Below are 22,243 nucleotides of genomic sequence, written 5' to 3'. Positions count from 1 at the left end.
GGCGGGTGATATAGAAAAAAGAGCATGATTCAGGCTCCTCCACATATTGGGTGGTGACCTTTGGATAGTCTCAGCCTCTCTCCAAGCCTCAATTTCCCCATCTGCAAAATGGGGACCGTTCCACATTCACTGACATCATTGCATACACCAGAGAGACCCAAGCATGTGTGTAGTAGGAAAACTGAATTAGTTATAAATCTCAGCAGCAATGGGGGAAGTCCAAGGGCAAGAACTCGCTGGAAGAGGATCAAAGCCGACTTTGAAAAGTCAAGGAAGGCTTTCTGGAGGAGTGGCCTCTACGGCAAAACCCCCCAGTTGAATGAGGCGGAGTAAGCAAAGAAAAGAGTGGGAAGTCCACATTGCAGCCAGCTCCGTGTCCTCACAAGCTCAGGGACAGACTTTATGAGATTTGTCTAATGATCGTGAGCTCTTGTTTTATATTATACTCAGGAAATACAATTAAGAGGGGAAAAATCAGGTTATTAAGAATATTGTTCTCTGCCCTGTTGCATGGTATGGAAGACCTCATTGCCGATTAAAAATTTCACAGTGCATCTTCTTGGTAGATTTTTCTAGCCGGTGAGGCACAGTCTATACATGCTTTCTTTCACCCCGCACACTTCACTAAATGAGTATCTCAGGTGTTTGCTAATAGAAAGAACCATGTCCCACAGAGCTGCTCTTAGTGGCTCTTCTTTTTTAAGACAAAATCCAGACTCCTTCACCTTACCCTGCGCAGCCAGGTCCCGGCCGCCATGCAGCCCGTCTGTCCGTGCCCAGGCGTCCCAGGCAGGGGCTCCCAGCCCAACAGCGCCACTCCGAATGGGCCATCGGAGTCTCCATACTTGAGCGTACAGTAGAATGGCCACCCTGCAGGGACGTCACCCCTTCCCTGGCACCTCCCTCTGCTGCGGTTTCCGAGAGCCTTTCCCCACTGCTGTCTGGGAGCAGCCCCCAGCCCTCGCCATGCAGGAGTAACGGCTTCACGGGTATATCTTCTCCACTGTTTCCCTGGCATGTAGCACAGGGTCTGGCCCGGCCCAGAACTGGAGGTCAGAGGGTATCAATGAGCGATGTGAAAGAGTAAGCACAGATGCAGTAGGACGCGGAGTTTATGGAGCTGCGGCTGGACTCACAGCTTTCCTTTCTTTTCCAGAGCCAGTACAAGTTTGTATGTGAAGCGATTCTTCGTGTTTATGAAGAAGGCTTAGTCCAAATGCTGGATCCCAGTTAAGACAACTGTGAAAACGTTCATTCCTCTTTCCCAGGGGCATCCTCCTTGAGGACAGACCTTCTCTTTGGAAGCGGCAAGGGGAATCTGTAAGCTGTGGGGAAGGAATGAGCACACTGAACCCAGGCACTTTAAAGTTCTGTAGAAGAGGTATCGTGTACATAGGACCTGTGTAGATACGCATGCGGTTACGGCATCATCTAGGCCCGTTATTCCTCAGAGAGAAATCAGCAATGGGGATCTCAGTTCGGGGCCTGCCTATTGCCTTCCTCCCTAGATAGACATCACCGTGTTCCTGTAAACCATCCTTGGGCCATTGAGAGGGGACGCCGGCAATGCTGTTGACCTCCCCAGAATAAGCTGGTGTGGCTGTTTAGAGTCACCTGGGTGTTTTGTGTGTATATGTGTATCGGACTCTAAGGGCTGAGCTTTCTGTCCTTCTAAGCGGAGCTGGAACCATTAGCATTCACCTGCCCCGTGCTAAGGAAACCCTGATGAATGTACTGAATGGCAGGGCGGTGGGATTTCAGGCTGAAGGAGCGGGCAGTACCTGTTCTGTCCCATCTCCCTGCCACGTCCCGTGTTCATGTTCCGGAGAATCACGTCTAAGATGCCCTGCTTTCTCCCTGCATTAATGACCCTCTTCAGGTGCTCACACGGTGCCTGGACCGGATTAGCCACGTAGCTTCGGGTGAGTTTTCAGTTGAGACTCTGAGAACGAGGACTCCCGGTGCGTCCTGTCATCCGTGCGTTCGTTTTAGGAGCAGGTGCTCTTCGCCTCTGCTTGCCTCTTGCTGTACATGCGGAGCCCGAGACTGGAATTATCGACTACTGAATCTACTACATGGATTGCTGCTACTTCAAGCTATGTTACACTTGAAACGTTACGATTTTCCTGAGGGGAGATGGGATATCATCTATAAATGTTCAGAATCTTTGGCCCTGCTGAGGAAAGGTCTAGTCATGGAGCCATGGGAAACCCAGATTCTAGAGGGTTGTCCGTGGATGTGTGTGGATGTGTGTGTGTGTGCCCATGGTAAGTGGTTCTCAGGACTCCTAACTTGATTCAAATTACAGTTGAGTTTATATAAAGAATGAGTCTCTGTATAGAGGAACAAATGTGTGCATTCACCCTCAGTTACAATGGTCTCCATTTCATTTCAAAGGAGAGGATCAGGCTATCTGAATATAAACACAATTTGATGTTAATTTATTCTAAGTACACCCTGATTTTGATTGTCCTGAAGAATTCTGCCTTTGTTCATACTGTGTTAAATTTTTTAAAATTTGTGACAGGACTGTAGCAAATTATTATTTAAGGAAAATAAATTACGTAAAAATTTTAATGTGGTATTTTTAAATAGCGGTTCTTATGTATCCTGAAGGACAAGGAAGCTAAGCCAGTTTCTTAATGGGATTTACAGAAAAAGGATGCTTTTATATCATAGTGCACAGAAGTGAAGCCATTTTGATGTTTAGCAAACTCTGGACCAATTGAGTAGTTTCCTGGATGCAAGATGGATAATGACCCATATGATGCCGGGTTTCTAAAGGTTCTTTATCTCCAGACTTAGCATAGTTAATTGCATACTTCCCTCTTTGCCCCGCCAATATTTTACTGCTAAATGGCAGGGGTGGGCAGGAGGGGTTACAGAGCGCCATCGTCCGCTGCTGTGAAACAGGAGACCACCTAAGCCCCATCCTTGTCAGATTCATGCTAAGCCAGCATGATGAGTCAGGAAAGGTTGGAATTTTGCAGCTGGAGATTTGGTTCCTGGTCCCACTCATCAAACACTAGCTGTTGGCCTGGTCACTTGAGAGCGCTACCTCTCTTTCCTCTATTTCCTGTGAAATAGAAGAAAAACAGGGCTGAGGCTGTGGGTTGAATATGAGGATCGAATGAGATGCAATCGGCGTGAGTTTCCATCAGCTGGAATCGGTCTGACACTGCTCCAGATGCGTTAGTTAGAAGAGTTAACGTACCAGTGATTAGCCCCAAAACCCATGAAACAGAAGTGGAATTGCATGGCTTTTTCTAAGAGAAAATTTCTTTTGCTGAGAACAAAAGCACAAAGGAATATCCTCATACCAGTGCCTTCTTTCAGTCTGGACTCAGAAAAAATTCTACCAGTTAAGTCCCAAAAAAGAGGGGAAGGTGGAAAGCTGAGCTAAATTTAAGTACCATCAGGATGTTTAGCAAATCATTGCCATTTGATACAAATGCATCATCCCCCTGTGTGCGAGAAGCTTGAGAAGTCTAAATGTGTTTGGAGAGTTGTGTTTTATTTCTTTTAAGCAAATTATTTAATATAGTCGCAGAAATGCTATCATTACTGTACATAAACTTCAAAAAAGCTTACCAAAGGTTGCAGCTAGCCTGTTTCTGCCACTGTGCAGGCCAGAAGTTCAGACCCAGCAGATGTTACAAGGAAGAAAATTTATGAAATACTAGGGAAGAACAGGACAAGAGAATTATCTAAAGGGGTAAAATATACAAGTAAATATTACTACAGATACGACTGATTAAATTCTGTACCTCCGCATTCCTGCTGCAAAACTATACATTTAAACAATTATATTGAAGCCTTTTTGGGTCCTAAGTGAAGAGCATCAGAATCATGGGAAATATTTTGCCTGGGAAATTTGGCTGGATGTGGACAGAGAAGACATTTTACATTTGTGTTTTGTTCTCTGGAAGATCTGATCAGACCCAGTGATGTGCCAACCTAAGATGGGACACCCCTCTCCCGTCCCTCTATCACACCGGCTCTTGGTGTTTTGACTTCCTGGGAAAAAAAGATTCAAGTCTATTTGGCTAGAGGAGGTCAGGATGGGGGGTAGTTATATCACCAACATGTGCTGGTCTGTAATTCCTACCACAGTAATTTATATTTAAAAATGCTTTTTAATGAAGTTTTTAATTTTAATTCCAGATAGTTAACATTCAAAATGCTTTTATTTAGATTAGGTAGCTGCTATTTCTTTTGTGTTGCTACCTGATATTTTTGTTATTGTTGTTCCTCAGAAATTACCATTTGAGTGAAAGAAAGAAAGAAAGAAAAGAAGGAAGGAAGGAAAGAAGAAATTATCATTTGAGTGAAACCAACAGCCCTCTCTCCTTGAGAGGCAACAAAGAGGTGACCTCAATAGGGAGGGCTCACAGGAGGCCTAGACTTGGGTGAATGTATCACCCTCAGGCTTCAATTTCCTTATGTGTAAAAAGAAGGAATTGGGGCTGGACTGAATGAGTTCTTTGGTTCTGTCAACGATTACCATCCTGGGAGTCTGTATTCCAGAGAAGGGAAATTAACCCTGAATCAAAGCCATACAGCTACTGGAGAGAGATATGTCACGTTTCCATGACTTGTCAAAGAGACAGTCCCTCGAACCTTGGCAGGGTTGCACGCCAAGATCAGGATTGCCACTGTCTGGTTCTTGCCATTCTGTGCTGAGATCAGAACCATAAAGACGGCGAAGGCTGACCTCAGCCTGGCTCTGAGGAGTCTGATGGCTGACTGGCCGCCATCTTTGTAACCCGCATTCTGTTTGCAGCAATGAAAGGATCGGTGTTACGTAGTTTTGAAAAGTATCTTACTGAGCAATATTTTTTTTTCTGTAAATTAGGAATGTTTTTCATTCTGACCTGTCAGTGACTCGACTGAAAAAGTTTGATCAATATAAAACCATTCAAGCTATGCAACACTGTGTGTCGATATTTTTTTATTCTAATCAATGTCTTGATTTCTGAAAAGGTTTTCTAGTTTGCCTTTTTTTTTTTTTTTTCTAGTAAATATTAACTCTCTTGGAGTAGTAGAGTGCTCTCTGCCCATCCCTACCTTCCCTCCGGTCAGGAGCATGACCATGCACAGTACCTGCTTCTGTCCTGACCTTGTGTGGCTAATTTTAAATCTGAGTTGGGTTCAGCTGTCATGACAACAGTAGCTTACACAAAGAAGTTTCTGTACTTTCTATCACGCAGGGCTGCCAGGGTTGCTCCGTGATCCCCAGAACCCAGGTTCCTTCCAATGTGGTTCTCTGCCAACCCCAGTATGCAGCTGAGGTCCATGATGACGGCTCCAGCCAGCAGGATAGAGGAAAGGAAAGGGAGGAAGCAAAACCCCTTCCCTCAGAGCGTGTCATCTGGTCGGTGTGCATCCCATTGAACAGAACTAAGTGGCAGGGCTACCCCTACTACAAGGGAGTCTAGGGAAGGTTTCTCTTCCAAGGAACCATGTGCCTAACAAATTCAGGAGTTCTGTTTCTGAGAAGGAAAGAATGGGTTTGAGGGACAATTAATGATCTCTGCCATAGCTCAACCCTTTGCTCACCTTTAGAGTGAGCCCATTCCTCCTCTCCCCACGGTAGACAACCCAAGCCCCAGCCGCTTGTGGCATGAAGCTCAACCTAAGATCACCTTTGAGTGATCTGTGGTCTGCCCTGTCAGCTCTGGGTGGCTTCCTGTCTAATGACCTATAAACTCAAGACAAGTGATTTCCCAGCACAGCCCAAAAACTGTGAAGTAGAAACAGGAAGACAGCCATTGAAAACTCATCCATAAGAGGGAAGAGTAGCAAACACTGCTCCAAGCAAGTTTCCGAGCCCACTGCACAAGAAAAGTGAAGACGCTTCTGGCAGGCCCTTGGATAGCTTTGGACCTCCATGGCCACATCCACAGTGGGACTGCAGTGGGCAGCCTTCGTGAGGACAGCACATCTTTTAGAGCCTGCCTACTCCTGGGGCAGTTTTGACAGAGGTCCCCAGGCTTGTGGTTTCTTTGCCAGTAGAATTCCAGCAAGTGCCCACAGCTGAAGGTCTGGTCTAGAATGATGTTCTGTGTTTTACGCATGCCTCTTCACTTAAAGGTGGCTATCTTGGTGGGGCGCCTGGGTGGCTTAGTCGGTTAAGCGTCCGACTTTCGCTTANAAAGGTGGCTATCTTGAGGCCACCAGAAAGGGAAGCTTGGATGCGAAGGCAAGACCGCTCATCTGACCTTTGGAGCTGCCTAGTACACATTTTCCAGCAGAGAAGTCTGGAAGGTAGCCTGCTGCCCCCGGCTGTATCTCCTAAGGCCACTGCTTTGAATAGCTGCCGTTCGAAGAACAAAAGCAATTGGCATTTTCTGTCCTTGAAGACCTTAATCAATTTTGAGTACAGGCTACAGGCTGCCTCCCTTAGCAAAGCAAGGCTCCCTTCCATCTCTGCTGTGGGTCCCTGGCTCCAGCCCCAGTCCATCTCACTTCTGTGGGGATGGCAACAAGGAGCAGCAGTCACCCTTTCTGTGTCCTCCCGCCATTTTCTCTACTGTGGCCTCGGTCACCACGTGGTCCCTCCTCCAAAGTACTGCAGATGACACTTTCATGAAAGTGACATGTTAGTCGCTATATAAAAGGCAGTTATCTGTCCTTGCCATCTGCTGGCCTGACAATTCCACTAAGCCAGTGCCACATTTTAGATGTTATTTGCAGCATCCCACTTTCAAGGATCAAATTCTGAATCCAGAAACCAAAGGAAAGTTGGCTGGAGCACAACAGAAGTTTATTTCTCTCCCAGATAAACACAGGAGTCCAGAACTGGTGGTGCGGCTGCACGCTTGTCATGATCTGTGCTCCTCCAATCTGGTTGCTCCACCGGCCTCAACATACACCTTCCACCTCACGGCCCAAGATGGCTGTTCCAGCTACAGTCATCACATCCACATTCCAGCTGGAAAGAAAGAGGAAAATGGTGAGGGGAAACTGCCTTTTGCCCTTAAGGATAATTCGTAAAAAGTTGCATAGACTACTCTGACTTACAAACAGTTGGCCAGGACTTAATTATATGGGCACATCAAGCTGCAAGTGAGATTAGGAAATGAAGACTTTATTCTGGCTGGCACTCTACCCAGCCAAAATTCAGGAGGTTTATTATTGAGAATTGTTAGGGCACAATTAGCAGCCTCCCCTACAAATTCCTTGACTCTAGATCCACTGAAGGACTGATTAATGAGGAGGTACCCAGCTCAAGACCCAGCACCCGGGAACAAATGCAACGATGTCATTGAAGCAAGATGGACCCACCATCTCCAAGTACAGCATTCACTTGCTGACAAGGTCAGCACCTTTCTGTTACATACGCAGCGCATTTGAGTAAGAGTGGACCCGTAACACAAACCTAACCTCTTTTCTAAAAACCCCAGAGCCCTATCTTCATCTATGGCCACCCTTGTATCCATTACTCGTTGGACCCTAAACCCCTGGACTCCTCTCATGGTCAAGGAACGCTCCGGGATTTCTCCTGAGCCTGCCTCCGGGGCTTCCGGTATCCTCGTCCAGGGGAGCCCTGTGGGGACACGGCGGCCGAGGTCTGGGGAGAGACGGTTGCAGTGAGGACGAGGTGAGTGGACGCAGCCCCCACATCTATCCGAGGAAGAAGAGAGGACCGCATCACTGATGAGTGTGTAGAGGTCGAGGAGCCCAGGACTGGCCAGTTTCTAGATTGGGCTGTGGGTCCGCAAGCCAGGAGGACCAGGTGCGAGGAAGAGAATGAGATTGTCCCTTGGGTCTGAAGTCCAATGTTAGGGACACGTGTAGCCAGTCTGAGGAGGCTCACACGGCCACGTCTGAACACGAAAGTTTATTCTTAAAAATGATATAGGCTCTTCTGGGTCCTGAGCACCCGAGTCGGCCACGGGAGATGCCTTTTCTTTTGTGCTGCTCTTATTTAATTGTTAATCCGTTCAAATGCTGTCTGTAATGAAACCCAGTTATTAAAATAGGCTACCTGGGGTGAATGTGCACTTGTCATAGACTTGTCAGACTGCAGCCACAAAGTGCAGGGTAAACAGTAGAGGAAAAAAGAGAGGGGAGAAGAAAATTCAGGTAAGATAGTTTTAAATATTGGCCATGCAGCAAGGAGAACGTACAAGGGAACTGTACTGAGGGGCACTGCCCAGGGGAGGAGAGCTGTGTGAACTCTGTCCAGGCCGTGAGGTCACTGCGACCTGGGCCTCTGGGGCTGCAGCGAGGAACTTGGCTCTCAGACTTCGCCAAGCCCAGGCGCATGGCTTTGCTTGCAGCGAGACACGTAGCTGGCAGAGGCCGGAGGCGTGTGAGAACAGTCCTGATAGTGATCAACGCCCGTTAAGTCAAGTTTCTAACAGAAGACGTGCTATTTATACACCAACCATAAAAACTCAGAAAATTGAAACACAAACAACTGAGAAATGTCTAGAAACGTTCTAAGATAAATGTTGAAGTCGGTCTCTCGTTTCTTACCGCACATCTGGGCTGTCCCCAAGAAGGCAGAGCTTGCAGGAATTCTGTCTTTTGTAGACACTGAGGCCCAGGAGGCCCCCCGATCCCGCCCTCCTCAAGTACACCCGTCTGGGGCAAGCCCTCCCCCACACAAGCTTTATCATCATCTTTCTGCCCCCCTCATCCCAGGTAAAGCCCTCCTGTCTTCTCTTCATACCGTCAGGAACTGAGACCGATGCCCGTAGCAGGATCCTTCACAATGGACAGAACGTGGGAGCCAGCCAAATGTTAGCCAGCTGACGAGTAGAGAAACAGAATGTGGTCTGTCCACCCAGCCGAATATTATCTGGGCACGAATAGGAATGGAGCGCGGATACATGCTACACTACGGGTGAACTTCGAGAACATGCTAAATGAGTGAAGCCAGGCACGAAAGGTCACATATCGTGTGATTCTGTTTATAGGACTTGTCCAGAAAAGGAGAACTCATAAAGACAGAAAGGGGTTTTGAAGTAAATCCCAGCCAGGGGCTGCAAGGGGGATGGAGAGTGGCAGCTCCCCATGAATGGGGGTCACCTTTAGTGTGGCCCTCCGATGGCTGGGAATACTTCCCCTCTCTTGTGTGTTCGTCCCCGGTTATGCTTACCTTACCTCCCTGCTGGGGAGAACCCCAGCACACCGTGACGAGCGGGTGGCAGTAAAGGCCTGTTGAATGAATACAGGCCAGTACTCTTTCCCTTCCACTGCTGATCTCAGGTGGGATCCTGTCCTCCCTAAGATTCTGCCTTCTTGATGTGACTTAACACCCAGACACCTTTATCCCGATGGCAAGAAGTTTTCAAGGGAGCTGGGGACGGCGGGTGGGGAGGGAGAGATGAAAGAAAGAGATTTCCAGATCTGACCACATAAAAATTCAGGACGCCGTGAGGGCATCTGGGCGGCTCAGTTGATTAAGTGTCCGGCTCTGGATTTTGGCTCAGGTCATGAGCTCACAGTTCGTGGGTTCAAGACCCATGTCAGGCTTTGCACTGACAGTATGGAGGCTACTTGAGATTCTCTCCTTCTCTCTGTGCTCCTCTCCCACTTGTGCATGCACCCGCTCTCTCAAAATAAGAAAATAAACTTAAAAAAAAAATCAGGACACCATAAACACCAGAAAAAGGCAATCAATAAACTGAGAAAAATATTTGTAACAAATATGACAAAATTTTCAAATAAGAGTTGCCATTTTTAGCTTAACTTGGCAAAAATAAAAGTCATGTTTTTAAGCATATTTAATGACAATTTTAGGGAAAATATTTGAATTGAGAAAAGCCTAAAAAGAAAGAAACATTTTAATAGTGATTAGACCAAAATTGTGAGATTGGTGGGAGGGAGCTTTTTTGTTAAGTTTTGCTCTCTTCCAATTGTTTATGATAAATAAGCATTACTGGGCACCTGGGTGGCTCAGTCAGTTAAGTGTCTGACTTTGGCTCAGGTCATGATCTCATGGTTTGTGAGTTTGAGCCCCCACGTTGGGCTTTGTGCTCACAGCTCAGAGCCTGTGTGGGATTCTGTCTCTGCCCCTCCACACTTGCTTTCTCTCTCTCTCTCTCTCTCTCTCTCTCTCTCTCTCAAAATCAACTTAAAAAAATTAAAAATATAATAATATAGACTTACAATGAAATATTCAGCAGTCACAAATAAGAATGAGAAAGCCCTTTATTATTATTCTATACTTTTACATTACTAGTAATAGCAAATATTCTGTTATTATTTTATTATTATTATTCTATACTAATATGAAATGCTTTCAAGATAGAGTGTTAAATGAAAATACCAAGATAAGAACAAGGTGAAGAGGAAACTTCCAATTGTGTAAAAAAAGGAGGAAAGAATAGCAATCTCTAGCTAGATAGACTTGTATATAACTACACCTGTAGATACTTTTTTTTAATGTTCATTTATTTATTTTGAGAGTGTGCACAAGTGGGGGAGGGGCAAGCTCTGAGCCAAAGCAGGGCTCAGTCTCATGAACCATGAGATCACGAGCTGAGCCAAAATCAACAGGGGGACGCTTAATGGACCGAGCCACCCAGATGCCCCAACACTTGCTTCTATAGGCATAAAATAACTGAAAGTTCACACAAGAAACTTGGAACCCTGGTTTTCAGAAAACAGAGATATTTTACTCTAGACCGTTTGGTACCCTTTTTTTAATTTTTTTTTTTTTAATTCCAGTATAATTACTACTAGACCAGCAGTTGTATTGCCTATTCAGTAATAAATAATGCACAAAATTAAAGCCCAAACAAACAACTAGGGGTTCCTTTGCATTGCTGTTCAGGGCTTAGACTGTGCATTCATTCTGCCTCATTTTAAATCCCAGCTACAGTGCTTGGTGACTGCGTAAACATTAGGGAAAATTGTTAATGGCTGTAAGCTCAGTCTTCTCTGTCACAAAATGGTGGTGACAGTAACACCTGCCTTGAGGGATTGTTAGAAGGATTAATGAAATTACTAAGTGAGGATTAAGTGAGATAATCCATGTAAAGTGCTCTATCGTATACATACAGTATATCACATATGATTATTGGTCCCTGACTGTCCGGGGCACAACAGGTTCACAGGGCCATTGGAATATTCCCTGTTTCCCCACGATGGAACAGTATCACCCACTTCATAAGACTGTACAGATCAAATGACTTCATATATTTGAAATCCCTGAAACAATGTCTGGCTCACAGGAAAGGTTAACAATTGTTATGAACAGAAACATCCCTTAAAAGGCCATTCCCATTTTTTCCTCACATCTCTGAACTCAATGGTGTCCCTGTATTTCAATCATTGTATCTTTCCTAGAATTTCTATGGAGACACTTTTCAAACCTGCCTATAATTTTCTCATACTGTTCTGCTCTGGGTTTAAGGCTCAAAGCATCTGTTCCTTTCCAAATTCAAAAAATTATAAATCTGCTTATTTTAGAGGTTTTTTTCAGGTTGCTTTATTATCTCTAGTTCTTGGGTTGCTAAGCCTTCTATTTGTCGCAACTACTGACTGCATGTGGCTGATTTCCTCACTTGGGTTTGTAAATGTGTTGCAAGCCTATGTTTATCGGGGTTCTTGTGAGCACCCTTGATTCCCAAAGTTTCTCTATCCCATGGTTTCATGGACTTTCAGGTCCCCCTCCAGTTCTGGACAAGTTTTTATATTCATTCATCTCTCCGCTTGGAATCCCCAGGCCCTACAAGGAAGAGGAATTTCATCTTCGCCTGGGCCAGTGCAAGAGGTGGATTTTTTCCAGTTCTGCTTCCGTAGCAGGGCAGCCTCTGTGACTCCTAGCTTTTTTCAGGCAGGCAACCCATTTTCATCTCCCCGTAAGCATAGAGCCTGAGGCTGGGCTCCCCTCACGGGCAGGTATGAAGTCTCCAGTGCCAACCACTCACTTTTGACATCCTATGCAGGCCTTGAGCTCCACCAAGCAATGGTTGGGGCACACTTTATGAACAGGGAAAACATCCATGAATCCAGGACTATCCAGGTACCTGAAGAGAGAAATAGGCTTCAAGATGAAACTTCAAGAGAACTTCAAGGAGCTTCAAGATGAAGCTGAGAGAAGAAAGCAGTGAGGGTCTGGCCCAACAAACTTCTTGGAAAATGAGTTTTCAAAAGCAAATGACACAACCCTATGGAAAACCACGAACGCCTCTGCACTGTTAGAAAGAAAACCACAGGGGCTCCTGGGTGGCTCAGTCGGTTGAGCATCCGACTTCGGCTCAGGTCATGATGTGGGTTGAGCCCTACATCGGGCTACGCTGACAGCTCAGAGCCTGGAGCCTGCTTCTAATTCTGTGTCACCCTCTCTCTCTCTGCCCCTGCCCCTCTCATACTCTGTCTGTCTCTCTCTCAAAACATAAACAAACATTAGGGGGAAAAAAGAAAAAAAAAGAGGAAAAAGAAAACCAGAGGCCCAAAATGGCGTCACTTAGACCAACTCACCAAATGGGGGCTTCATGCCTAACCAAAGTGCAGTTTCAACCTCCCCTAGGACTGTAAGTCTTAACCAATCAGTCAGGAATTTTCTGATCAGCACCAGTGAGGTGACCTGCCACATGAGGTAACCTCTCTCTCCCCTGTCAAAGGAAGATGAGGTAATCTGCATGATAAGACCCTCTGCTCTTCCCACTAAAGGAAAGTGACCTTGCCTAGAACAAGCCTATTCCTTTGCCAGTAACTTTCTTGCTGTACCCTCCTCCCTACAAAAACTTTCCATTTTGTGCGACTTCTCAGAGCATCCCTGGATCTTGCATCTTGCTGGATGGGATGCTGCCCGATTCATGAATCACATAATAGAGCCAATTAGATGTTCAAATTTACTCAGTTGAATTTTGTTTTTTACCAGTACTAAAAAGAGATTTGGAGGAAATGTACCAAAATGTTAACTGAGCTGGTTTTACTGTTACAGGAATGAATACATTTTCTTTCTACTTGTCTGTATATCCCACATTTTCTGTTCCCTTCACCTTGGGGGAAAATAATCATAAGCCATTAAAAAAAATTTTTTAATGTTTATTTTTGATATAGAGAGAACACAAGTGGGGGGAGAGGCATGGGGTGGGGGGATGGAGGATCCAGAGCGAGCTGTGCACTGACAGCAGTGAGCCTGATGTGGGGCTCAAACTCACAAACTGTGAGATCGTGACCTGAGCCAAAGTGGGACTGTCACGTCAACCAACTGAGCCACCCAGGCACCTCCATAAGCCATTTTTAAAAGCAGTTTTCCAGTCCGCTAGCAGAAGGTTCCTGGGATGACAACAGAGGATCACTTTAGCCTGACAGAGCTGGGGAGCAGATAAAGCAGCTGCAGGGAGGAATGACCCAGGCCTGTGCTTGGAGGTAGTAGTACTGGGTTGGAGTCCCAGCTCTGTCACACATTTGCTAGACCGTCCATGAAAGTAACATCTCTCCAAATCTCCTTTTCCTCCTTATAAGTGGGGATGTATGGATCAATTCCATCCACAATGGTTTATTGATCACATTCCATGTCCTTGGCACTGTTGCTGGGCTGAGTCTGGGGATGCCACAAAGAATCAGACAGATACACACTTGAAGTTCATGTCCTAAGGCAGCTCTGTCCAATAGAACAACATGCAACAAAGGATGATGGAAATGTTCTGTATCTCCACTATCCAATGTGGTAGCCACTAGACGCATGGGGCTACTGAACACCTGACATCTGAGTCAGACCTTTTTATTTCAGTGTAATTAAATGTGACTAAATGTTAACACCCAGGGGCGCCTGGTGGCTCAGTCTGTTAAGGGTCCCACTCTTGATTTCAACTCAGGTCATGATCTCAGCGTTTGTGCGTTTGAGCCCACATCAGGCACTACACAGCGCAGAGCCTGATTGGGATTCTCTCTCTCTCCTCTCTCTGCCCCTCCCAAGCTTGCTCTGTCTCTTGCTCTCACTCTCTCTCTTTCAAAATAAATAAACTTTAAAAAAATAAAAATAATTTAAAGATAAATGTAAAAAGCCATATATGGCTGATGGCTGTCGCGTGTGATTGTGCCATAAAGAGCAGAGAATGCCTTCGCCCTAGCTCGCGGGTTGTGAGAGGGTCAAAGCAATGTAAGAGCGGAGCTGTGGGTGCCTCCGGAGGTGAGGATGCATCATGCCTCCCTCGGGCAGANGCGAGATCATGACCTAAGCGAAAGTCGGACGCTTAACCGACTAAGCCACCCAGGCGCCCCCTGCGGGGACTTTTAAGAGCAAGAGGCTGCTGTTAGGAGCCTGGGAGGTGGAAGAGACGACTCCAAGTGGCAGGCACGTGGTCTGGGATCACCTGCCCCACGGGCGAGCTGAGGGCTCCCTGGGGCGCACAGCACGTACTGTGGAGAACAGGTAACCCAGTCTGTCCCAGTGCCATCTGACCGCTTGCTGCCCCCCATCTCTCTCCCGTGGCTGGCCCCAGGGGCCTCCGCGGCTTTCCTCCTCGTGCTCCTGTATCTGGAATTCAACTTCCCTTGAAATGGGGCGATGCCAACGCACGAGGCCTCGTCTCACATGTACACACTCTTCCCTCTGCCACCTTGAACCCTTCATTCCAAATCAAGCCGGCTTTCTCCTTAGCGAAGAGCACAGGGGCAGCGACAGCCTTGCACGGTGTTCCGATGACCTTTCCCAGGTTTTCAAGCAGCCTTGTTCACTCTGAGAGCACCCTTTGTAACACACCAGACCCCTTTTTGAAACACCCGCCTTCCCCCACTAGCCCTGCTGAAGGGAGGCCCGTGGGCCACAGGCCCTTCCGCACCCCCTACTCCCCACAACCACGGCTGATTGGACCTGAGTTAAGTCCCGGACCCCCAAATCAGCCAATCTGCAGGTTTGCCCGCAGCCTGTGAGGTGACTTGACTTGAAAAGATGAGCTGAGCATATCAGATGCTTTCTTGCAGGGACTTGTACAGAAATGCCCAGAGAATGAGGGAGGCAGCGGTGGGAGATTAGGTTGGAGTTAAGTGTTGAGATGGCATCAGGACTACCAGAGGTCATGGACGGCCTGGCTTGTCGGGACGCGATCGTGCAGGGAAGACGCAGAGGAGTAATGAGACGGGGCAGCTGGCCTGATGACGCTCCAGCTCGAGTCCCAGCCCCTGTAACTGAAGATACATGAGAAGTCTCTCGCAGGTACCTTGTCCTGTGTCATAGATCGGGTTTCCTGGAAACGGGCCCTGAGGGAAGCTGCATGCAGAAGAGGCATTGGGGAATGCTTCGAGAGATACACGGGTGAGAAGGTGAGGGAAGAACTGGATGGAGAAAAAAAAGATGAAATGCAGCTGAGCCTCAGCTGAGCCTTCAGGGAGTTCTGGAGCCACGGTGGTCCTTCAGCTCAGTCCCAAAACTGAGGCAAAGGGGCTGGGCTTCTTTATCTATGCATTCGCCAGTCCTGGCCATGGACCACCCCCAGGAGGGTGCACAACCTGGGGACAGGCAGTTCCCTAAGGCTGAAGGCCAATTCTATTCAAGTGCATGGCTGGGAGCCGTCAGCAGTCACTCTTCCCAGCATCCGGGGTACAGGTGCAAGGGCACAGAAGAAGGGGTCTGGGGGGAGCAGTATACCACACACAACACACACACACACACACACACACACACACACACACACAGAGTTCCTTGAAGGCAGAGATTATGTCCTGCTGTGTTTTTCACTTCTAGCCTAGCACCTGGCGCAGATTCAACACCGATATTGAGCATCTATCCTGTGCCGGGCATTGTGCGAGGCACATTGACAGAATTCTCAAAATGATTCTGTGAAGTACAGACCTTCGTAAAGTACATATTGTTAGCACCATTTTACAGAAGCAGAAACTGAATCTCAGAAAGTAACCTCCCCAGTCAGCCAACAAATGAGGACAAAAATAGAACTGGAATACAGGACTGGATCCAGGGCTCTTTCCAACACACCACTTATGGCCAAGACAGCTAATTGCCTACCCAGTACCCATTGTCTTCTTTTTTCTCAATGATGGAACCCTGATTTCATTTGAGGAGGACTTGTTATCTGCTAAAAGGCTACATTTCCCAGCATTCCTTATGTTTATAACGGGTGGCCAGTGAGACACAAATAGAAATCATTAGCTGAGACTTCCAGAAAGTCTTTGGAGCAGATGTATTGACTTAACTGGAAGACTCACGCTTTTCCCTCCCCACTCTCCTCCTCCTGACTGAAAGCTGACATGCGGACTGAAGCTGCAGCATCCATCTTAGGACTTGGAAGACAGGAACCAAACTCTCAAGCTGGCAGAGCAGAGACATAGAAAAAATCTGAGATGTCACAGAGTCCCCATGCCGGTCTTTGAAGGTCCACCTCTATCTGTTGAAGCCCCTTGTTAGTTTAGGATCTACAGTTCCTTAAAAGTATGTTAGAGTTTGTTTATTATTCTGTTATCTTGTAGATACAACCCAAAATTGCATTTGGATTCCATGATCCATGAAACTGCATGATGAAAATATACTTTTGCCACAGCTGGAAATTCTATTAAGCAAATAAGTTTTTTTTTTAAGTACTAGAATGTTTAGTTCCCACACTAACATACAACAGCAGATTGCGGTAATAATAGTAACACCCTACTTTTATTTAGCTCCTGTGGAATGTGTGTTACCTAATTTGGTCTTTGTAACAACTGCACAAACTAGACAGGGAAGTGCTGTTCTTCCCAGTTTATTGATGAGAGAAACTGAAATTCAGAGATACCAAGTCAGAGAGTCTTCAGATCTTGGGACAATGAAAGACCATGAACAGTTTGATCATGTCCGTTTCATAGTGGGTATCTTTCAGTTCTTTCTTCTGTACAAAATGGAATCCACGCTTCTCAGATGACGTCAAAGTCCTTTAAAAACTAGAGCTCAGGACCGCATGGGTGCCTCAGTCAGTTGAGCATCCGACTTCGGTTCAGGTCATGATCTCACAGTTAGTGAGTTCGAGCCCTGTGTTGGGCTCCTCGCTGACAGTGCAGAGCCTGCTTGATATTCTCTCTCTCTGTCTCTCTGTCTCTCTCTGCCCCTCCCCCACTCATGCTTTCTGTCTCTCAAAATGAATAATAAACATAAAAAATTTTGTTAATAAGATAAAAAAATAAAAACAGGACCTCAGCCTAGTTCTTCTACTTTATCTTCTCCTGACATGAATCCGTATCAGATAGTATCGGCCCAGGCTAAAGGAGGAGAGATGTGACTGACAATTGAGCATTAACCTGGGACCCTTCCAGAAATGGAGACTGAAACAGGAACTTGAGTGCAGATAGTTTATTTGGGACTTGACCCCAGGAGTCTGAGGTACGAGAAAAAGTGAAACAGAGAACGAGGAAAAGACAATTAAAGAGTATTTTGTGTTAGTCACCCTGGGGCCATTGGGCCTCATTCTTGCCGGGGCCTCCCTGAGGGGCACACAGGATGCCTCTTGGAATTGTCTAATGTAAAACCAACGAGGAGAATCATTTACCCATTGAGTCCCATCCCCCACTCTATGATGGCTGCCCCAGAAGGCCTAAGCACCCCTCCCTTCTGGGCTGCACGTGTGTAAATGCCAAATGCCAACCATTCCCGATGGCAACAGCAGAGAAGCCAAGGGGCAGAACAATGAAGAATATAGAGCTCATCCTTGAGGTGAGATGCTGTCAGGCCAAAGTGAATGAAGAATCCACACGGAAGACTGTTTTCAGTTCTGATTGAATGAGATCCTAGCTGAATAGCCCTACAGACAACAGCTGTAAAATCTGGGCATGATGCAAGGAACAGCCCCCTGAAATCACTCCAAGGGGGAACAGAAGCCAGGCAGGGCCCGGGGCAGGGCACTTGTGCAAGGCAGGTTAATTGCATACGTGACTTCCCATTTTCATAATGTCCAATTTACAGTGTAAAACAACCCAATGTGTGATGAACCAGGAAAGGGAGCATCTTCTCAAGACAAAGAAAAGCAACTGAAAGCGGCTCCAAGATAAGCCAGATGTTAAAAATAGAAGGCAAGGAGTTTTCAATGGCTGTTATAACTATCCACATGAAATAAAACAAAATATACTTTTGATGAATGAACGCATATTTCATTCCAACAGGGAAAGAAAATCAAAATTATTTTTTTAAATTAATGGAAATTGTAGAAATTAAAAACACAATATTTTAATTTAAATAATGTAATGGATGGATTTAAGAGCCAAATGAAAATAACAGAAGGAAAATTAAGTGAACTTGAACATAAAGCAATAAAAATTATATCATATGAAGCACACAGAGGAAAAAAAGTTGTTTTTTTAAGAGTGTCAGAGCCTGTTGATACTATCAAGTGGTCTGACACATGTATAATTGGAGTTCCAGAAGGACCAGAGAGAAGGAGAATGGAACAGAAAAAAAAAATAGATGAAATTTCTTCAAATTTGATTAAAAACATAAACTTCAAGATTCAAGATGCTCAATGAACATCAAGCCAGATAAACACCAAGAAGGCTATACTGAGACGCATTATAGTCAACCACTTAAAGTCAAAGAGAAGGACTAAATCCTGACAGTGGCAGAAGGATATCAACAGGTTACACACAAAAAGAGATGTTTGCAGGCATCATGACTGTGTGAACAGAACATCCTTAGGAATATACGAAAAAGAAAAAGAAAGAAAAAAGCTACGGAACAATAAGTGAATCCATTAAGGTTAAAGGATTCAAGGCCAACATACAAAAATGAATTGCATTTCTATGTACTGATATGAACAATTTAGAAAATTAAATTTAGGGGCACCTGGGCGGTTCAGTCGGTTGAACTTCTGACTCTTGACTTTGGCTCAGGTCATGATTGAGCTCTGCGCCGGACTCCACCCTGGGAGTAGAGCTTGATTAAGAATCTCTCTCTCCCTCTCCCTCTATCCTTCCCCTGCTTGTGCTCTCTCTCTCTCTCTCTAAAAAATAAAAAATAAACTAAAAAAAGAGAAAAGAAAATTTAACAATCAACTCCATTTACAATATGCTATAATGTACTGTAATCACGTCGGTGAGATCCTAGCATAAAGATAGACATAAAAACCAATGGAACAAAATAGAGATTTTAGAAATAGCCCCATTCCGGGGCGCCTGGGTGGCTCAGTCGGTTAAGTGTCCAACTTCAGCTCAGGTCATGATCTCATGGTTCCTGAGTTTGAGCCCCGTGTCGGGCTCTGTGTTGACAGCTAGCTCAGAGCCTGGAGCCTGCTTCAGATTCTGTGTCTCCCTCTCTCTCTGACCCTCCCCTGCTCATGCTGTCTCTGTCTCTGTCTCTCTCAAAAATAAATAAAACATTAAAAAAAAAAAAAAAGAAATATCCCCATTCTAGCATGGTCAGTTGATTCGACAAAAATGCCAAGTATTTTAAATGGAGAGACTTTTCAACAAATGATATTGGAACAACTGGATGTCTATATGGAAGAAAAATTAACTTTGACTTATATCAAACCACATAAAAAATGGACTCACAAGCATTCATAGGCTTAGGTATAAAGGTAAAGGTATAAATTGTCTAGGAAACAAAAAGGAGAAAAATCTTTGTGACCTCAGATTAGGCAAAGAATACCAAAAAATATACACTTTGCCTAATCCAAGATCACAAGTATCCTAAGTTGGAGGTTTAGAGATGTGATGGAGTACACACGTACCTCATACATAGGACTTAAACAGAGGTCTATTTTTCTCAGTTAACCAGAAATTTAGATGTGAAAAATTGATGGCAATTGCTTGCTGCTCAATGATGCTATCATAGACACTGACTCCTTCTCTTTTGTCTCTGCTATTTTTGGCATGATGTCTTCATCCTCATGTTTCTTGCCTCGTGGCTCAATATGGCTGCCACAATTCCAGGCATCACATCATTACATAAAAAAGGAAAAAGGGAAAGGGAAAAAAGGCAAGGAGTTATACCTGCTGCATCTCTCTTCTTTTATCATAACAGCAAGAGATTTTTCCAGAAGCACCCTCTCACTGACTCTGCTTAGTTCTCAGTGGCCAGGAAAAAAGTTCCATGGCCATCACTTGCTTCAAAGGAATCTAAAAAGTAAGGAACAAAATTGTCATAATTGGCTTAGATCTCTTTGCTATGATCACCTTTGAAATGGTACTGCAGATGCCTCAAGTTCTAAAATCAAAGATCTATTAGCAAGGAATAAGGGTGACCATATATTGGGTAGTCAACTTACAGTGTCTGTCACTTCACCCTAAACTCTAGCCATAACGAACACTTTTATTTCCCAACATCTTCCTACCTCTTTTGTGCATCCATTTCTTTGCACCTGCCGCCTGGAAAGACCTTGCTCCTTGTCCTCATCCAATAAACTTTTAGCCTTCACAACTCGGGGTAATTGGGGCACATGGTGGCTTCATTGATTAAACACCTGACTTTGGCTCAAGTCATGATCTCACAGTTTGAGCCCCCCATCAGGCACTATCAGCATGGAGCCTGCTTGGGATTCTCTCTCTACTTCCCTTTCTCTCTTTTCTCCTCCCCACTCTCTGTCTCTCAAAATGAATAAGCTTTAAAAAAAATTCAGGACAATTTTACTATAATAAAAGTATACATGAAAAATTCAAAAAACAAAATAACTGGGCAGACATCATCTCCTTTGGAATGCTTTTTCTCCCTCTTTCTCTCCCTGAGGTGGATTAAATATCCATCATCAGGAATACCCAAACTCCCTGCAAATCATACCTGATGGACTGTCCATGAAGCTAAAAGCCAGCTGCTTCCTTTTCTCTCTACAAGTGGTACCAAGTCCAAGTTAAAAGAGATCATTCAATGGCTCTGCATTTCCTGATTCTAATTCCTGCATGATAGTCAGTTGCATTTCTGCCATTTGATTCTTGAAGACACCCCAGTATCCTTAAAATTCTTATGACAAACTTCCTTTTTTGTTTAGGCTAATTCAAGCTGGTTTCTGTTACTTGAGTCCAAAGAGTCATAACTAATACATGATTCCTTGCTCATTGGTATCATAGCATCACCCACAGGGGCAGAGACTGTTAGTGCCCACCAGGTATCTGTGAACTCCCCTGCATCCCCCAGTTCCTGCCATGTTAGCTTTGGGGTGGTCATGTGACCCAGCTCTAGCCAATGAACTCCGAACAAAAGTGATGCATGTTACTTCTGGGCCAAGGAGCTTAAAAGCCAATGTACCTCCCCACCTCTCTTTACCTGACTGTGACAGCAATGTGTCCTATATGTTATGGTTATAAAAAGGAAGAAACTTCCTAACCTGCATTGGACTTTGCATGAGCAAAACAAAACAAAACAAAACAACGCCAAGTTTCTTTTCATGATAAGCCACTACTCTTGGGGAGTTTGTCTGATGCAGCAGCAACCATTAATCACACCATTGCATCCATTCAATTATAGCTACATGGTACTGATCTCTTTCAATGGAATATCATCTGTCTGAGGTCAGTAGCAGGTGTTCATTGTATAATTCTAGCACCAGCCCCTGAAGGGCCCGGGACAAGTGTGTTACATGTGTGTTAGGTAAATTACAAGGGAATGAATCACTCCACTTGATGTTTTAACACCTTAAGAGAACACTTAGTAGTAAATCAAAGAGAAACTTCTAGAGCTGGTAATTGAGCCTAGAATCTTCTAACTCCAAGCCAAGGGCTTTTTGTGGCTAGCCGTCATCATTTCGGGTAGGTGATGGCAACTGTGAATTAACTCCAATGTGTGGCAATTCAGCAGACAGGCAGTCTATGTGCAGCTTTCTAGGACAATTATTCCGGAAAGTCATTTCTGGGAAAGGGCCCAAGAACTTATGCGCAGCAGAGGAGAAAGACTTTAAACATTGACTGCTTCTGTTGCTCTGGTCATGAAACTCTGAAAACAACACAAGTCAGGAGCCTCCTAGGGGACAGAGGAGCACCCGTCCTTTCAAAAATTTCAACTTTCCTGTTAAATATGTTATGGTAGGCTATCTTCTGCATGCCCTTCCAGATCACTCTCTCCCCTTCTGCCCTGAGCTCCATAATGCCAACCAGGATACACTGGGTAGTCCCCCCACCTCCCCATGCCCTGGCCTCCAGAAGGTTCTATGTAGCAGGGATCCCCAGCAGGAGATCAGAGGAGGGAAGTGAATGACTCTTTCGTTGCCCCAAATGAAGGTGGCTGCTCCTCTCAGTGTGGCCTGCTTTGCAGAACCCTTGCGCCTTCTCGGTTCTGCTCACTCCTTCCTCGCCTCTTCAGACTAGGGATGGTACCAGCTCTGCTCTTTCTATACATCAGCTCTGACCGCATCCCTTGGGGGCTCTCACC

At 45.4% G+C, this 22,243-nt stretch overlaps 2 protein-coding genes across 3 annotated transcripts in view; both read left to right on the top strand.

The window, feature by feature from the left end:
* PTPN3 (protein tyrosine phosphatase non-receptor type 3) overlaps positions 1-4,931 on the top strand; it is a 75,911-nt gene extending 70,980 nt beyond the window's left edge. For both annotated transcript variants that reach the window (XM_077769842.1, XM_077769843.1), the window contains one exon: positions 1,157-4,931. In XM_077769842.1, coding sequence (XP_077625968.1) covers positions 1,157-1,234 — 78 coding nt within the window. In that variant the 3' untranslated portion in view covers positions 1,235-4,931. The remainder of the gene's footprint in view (positions 1-1,156) is intronic.
* A 2,330-nt stretch (positions 4,932-7,261) lies between these two features.
* The window catches only part of EPB41L4B (erythrocyte membrane protein band 4.1 like 4B), a 162,365-nt gene continuing 147,383 nt past the window's right edge, over positions 7,262-22,243 (top strand). Inside the window, exon 1 of the mRNA XM_077769762.1 lies at positions 7,262-7,320. Within this exon, the coding sequence (XP_077625888.1) occupies positions 7,262-7,320 (59 nt within the window). The remainder of the gene's footprint in view (positions 7,321-22,243) is intronic.

This window comes from Crocuta crocuta, unplaced genomic scaffold, assembly GCF_008692635.1.
Source record: "Crocuta crocuta isolate KB4526 unplaced genomic scaffold, BGI_CrCroc_1.0 scaffold95, whole genome shotgun sequence".
Lineage (NCBI taxonomy): Eukaryota > Metazoa > Chordata > Mammalia > Carnivora > Hyaenidae > Crocuta > Crocuta crocuta.
This window is presented reverse-complemented; position numbering and strand designations above follow the sequence as displayed.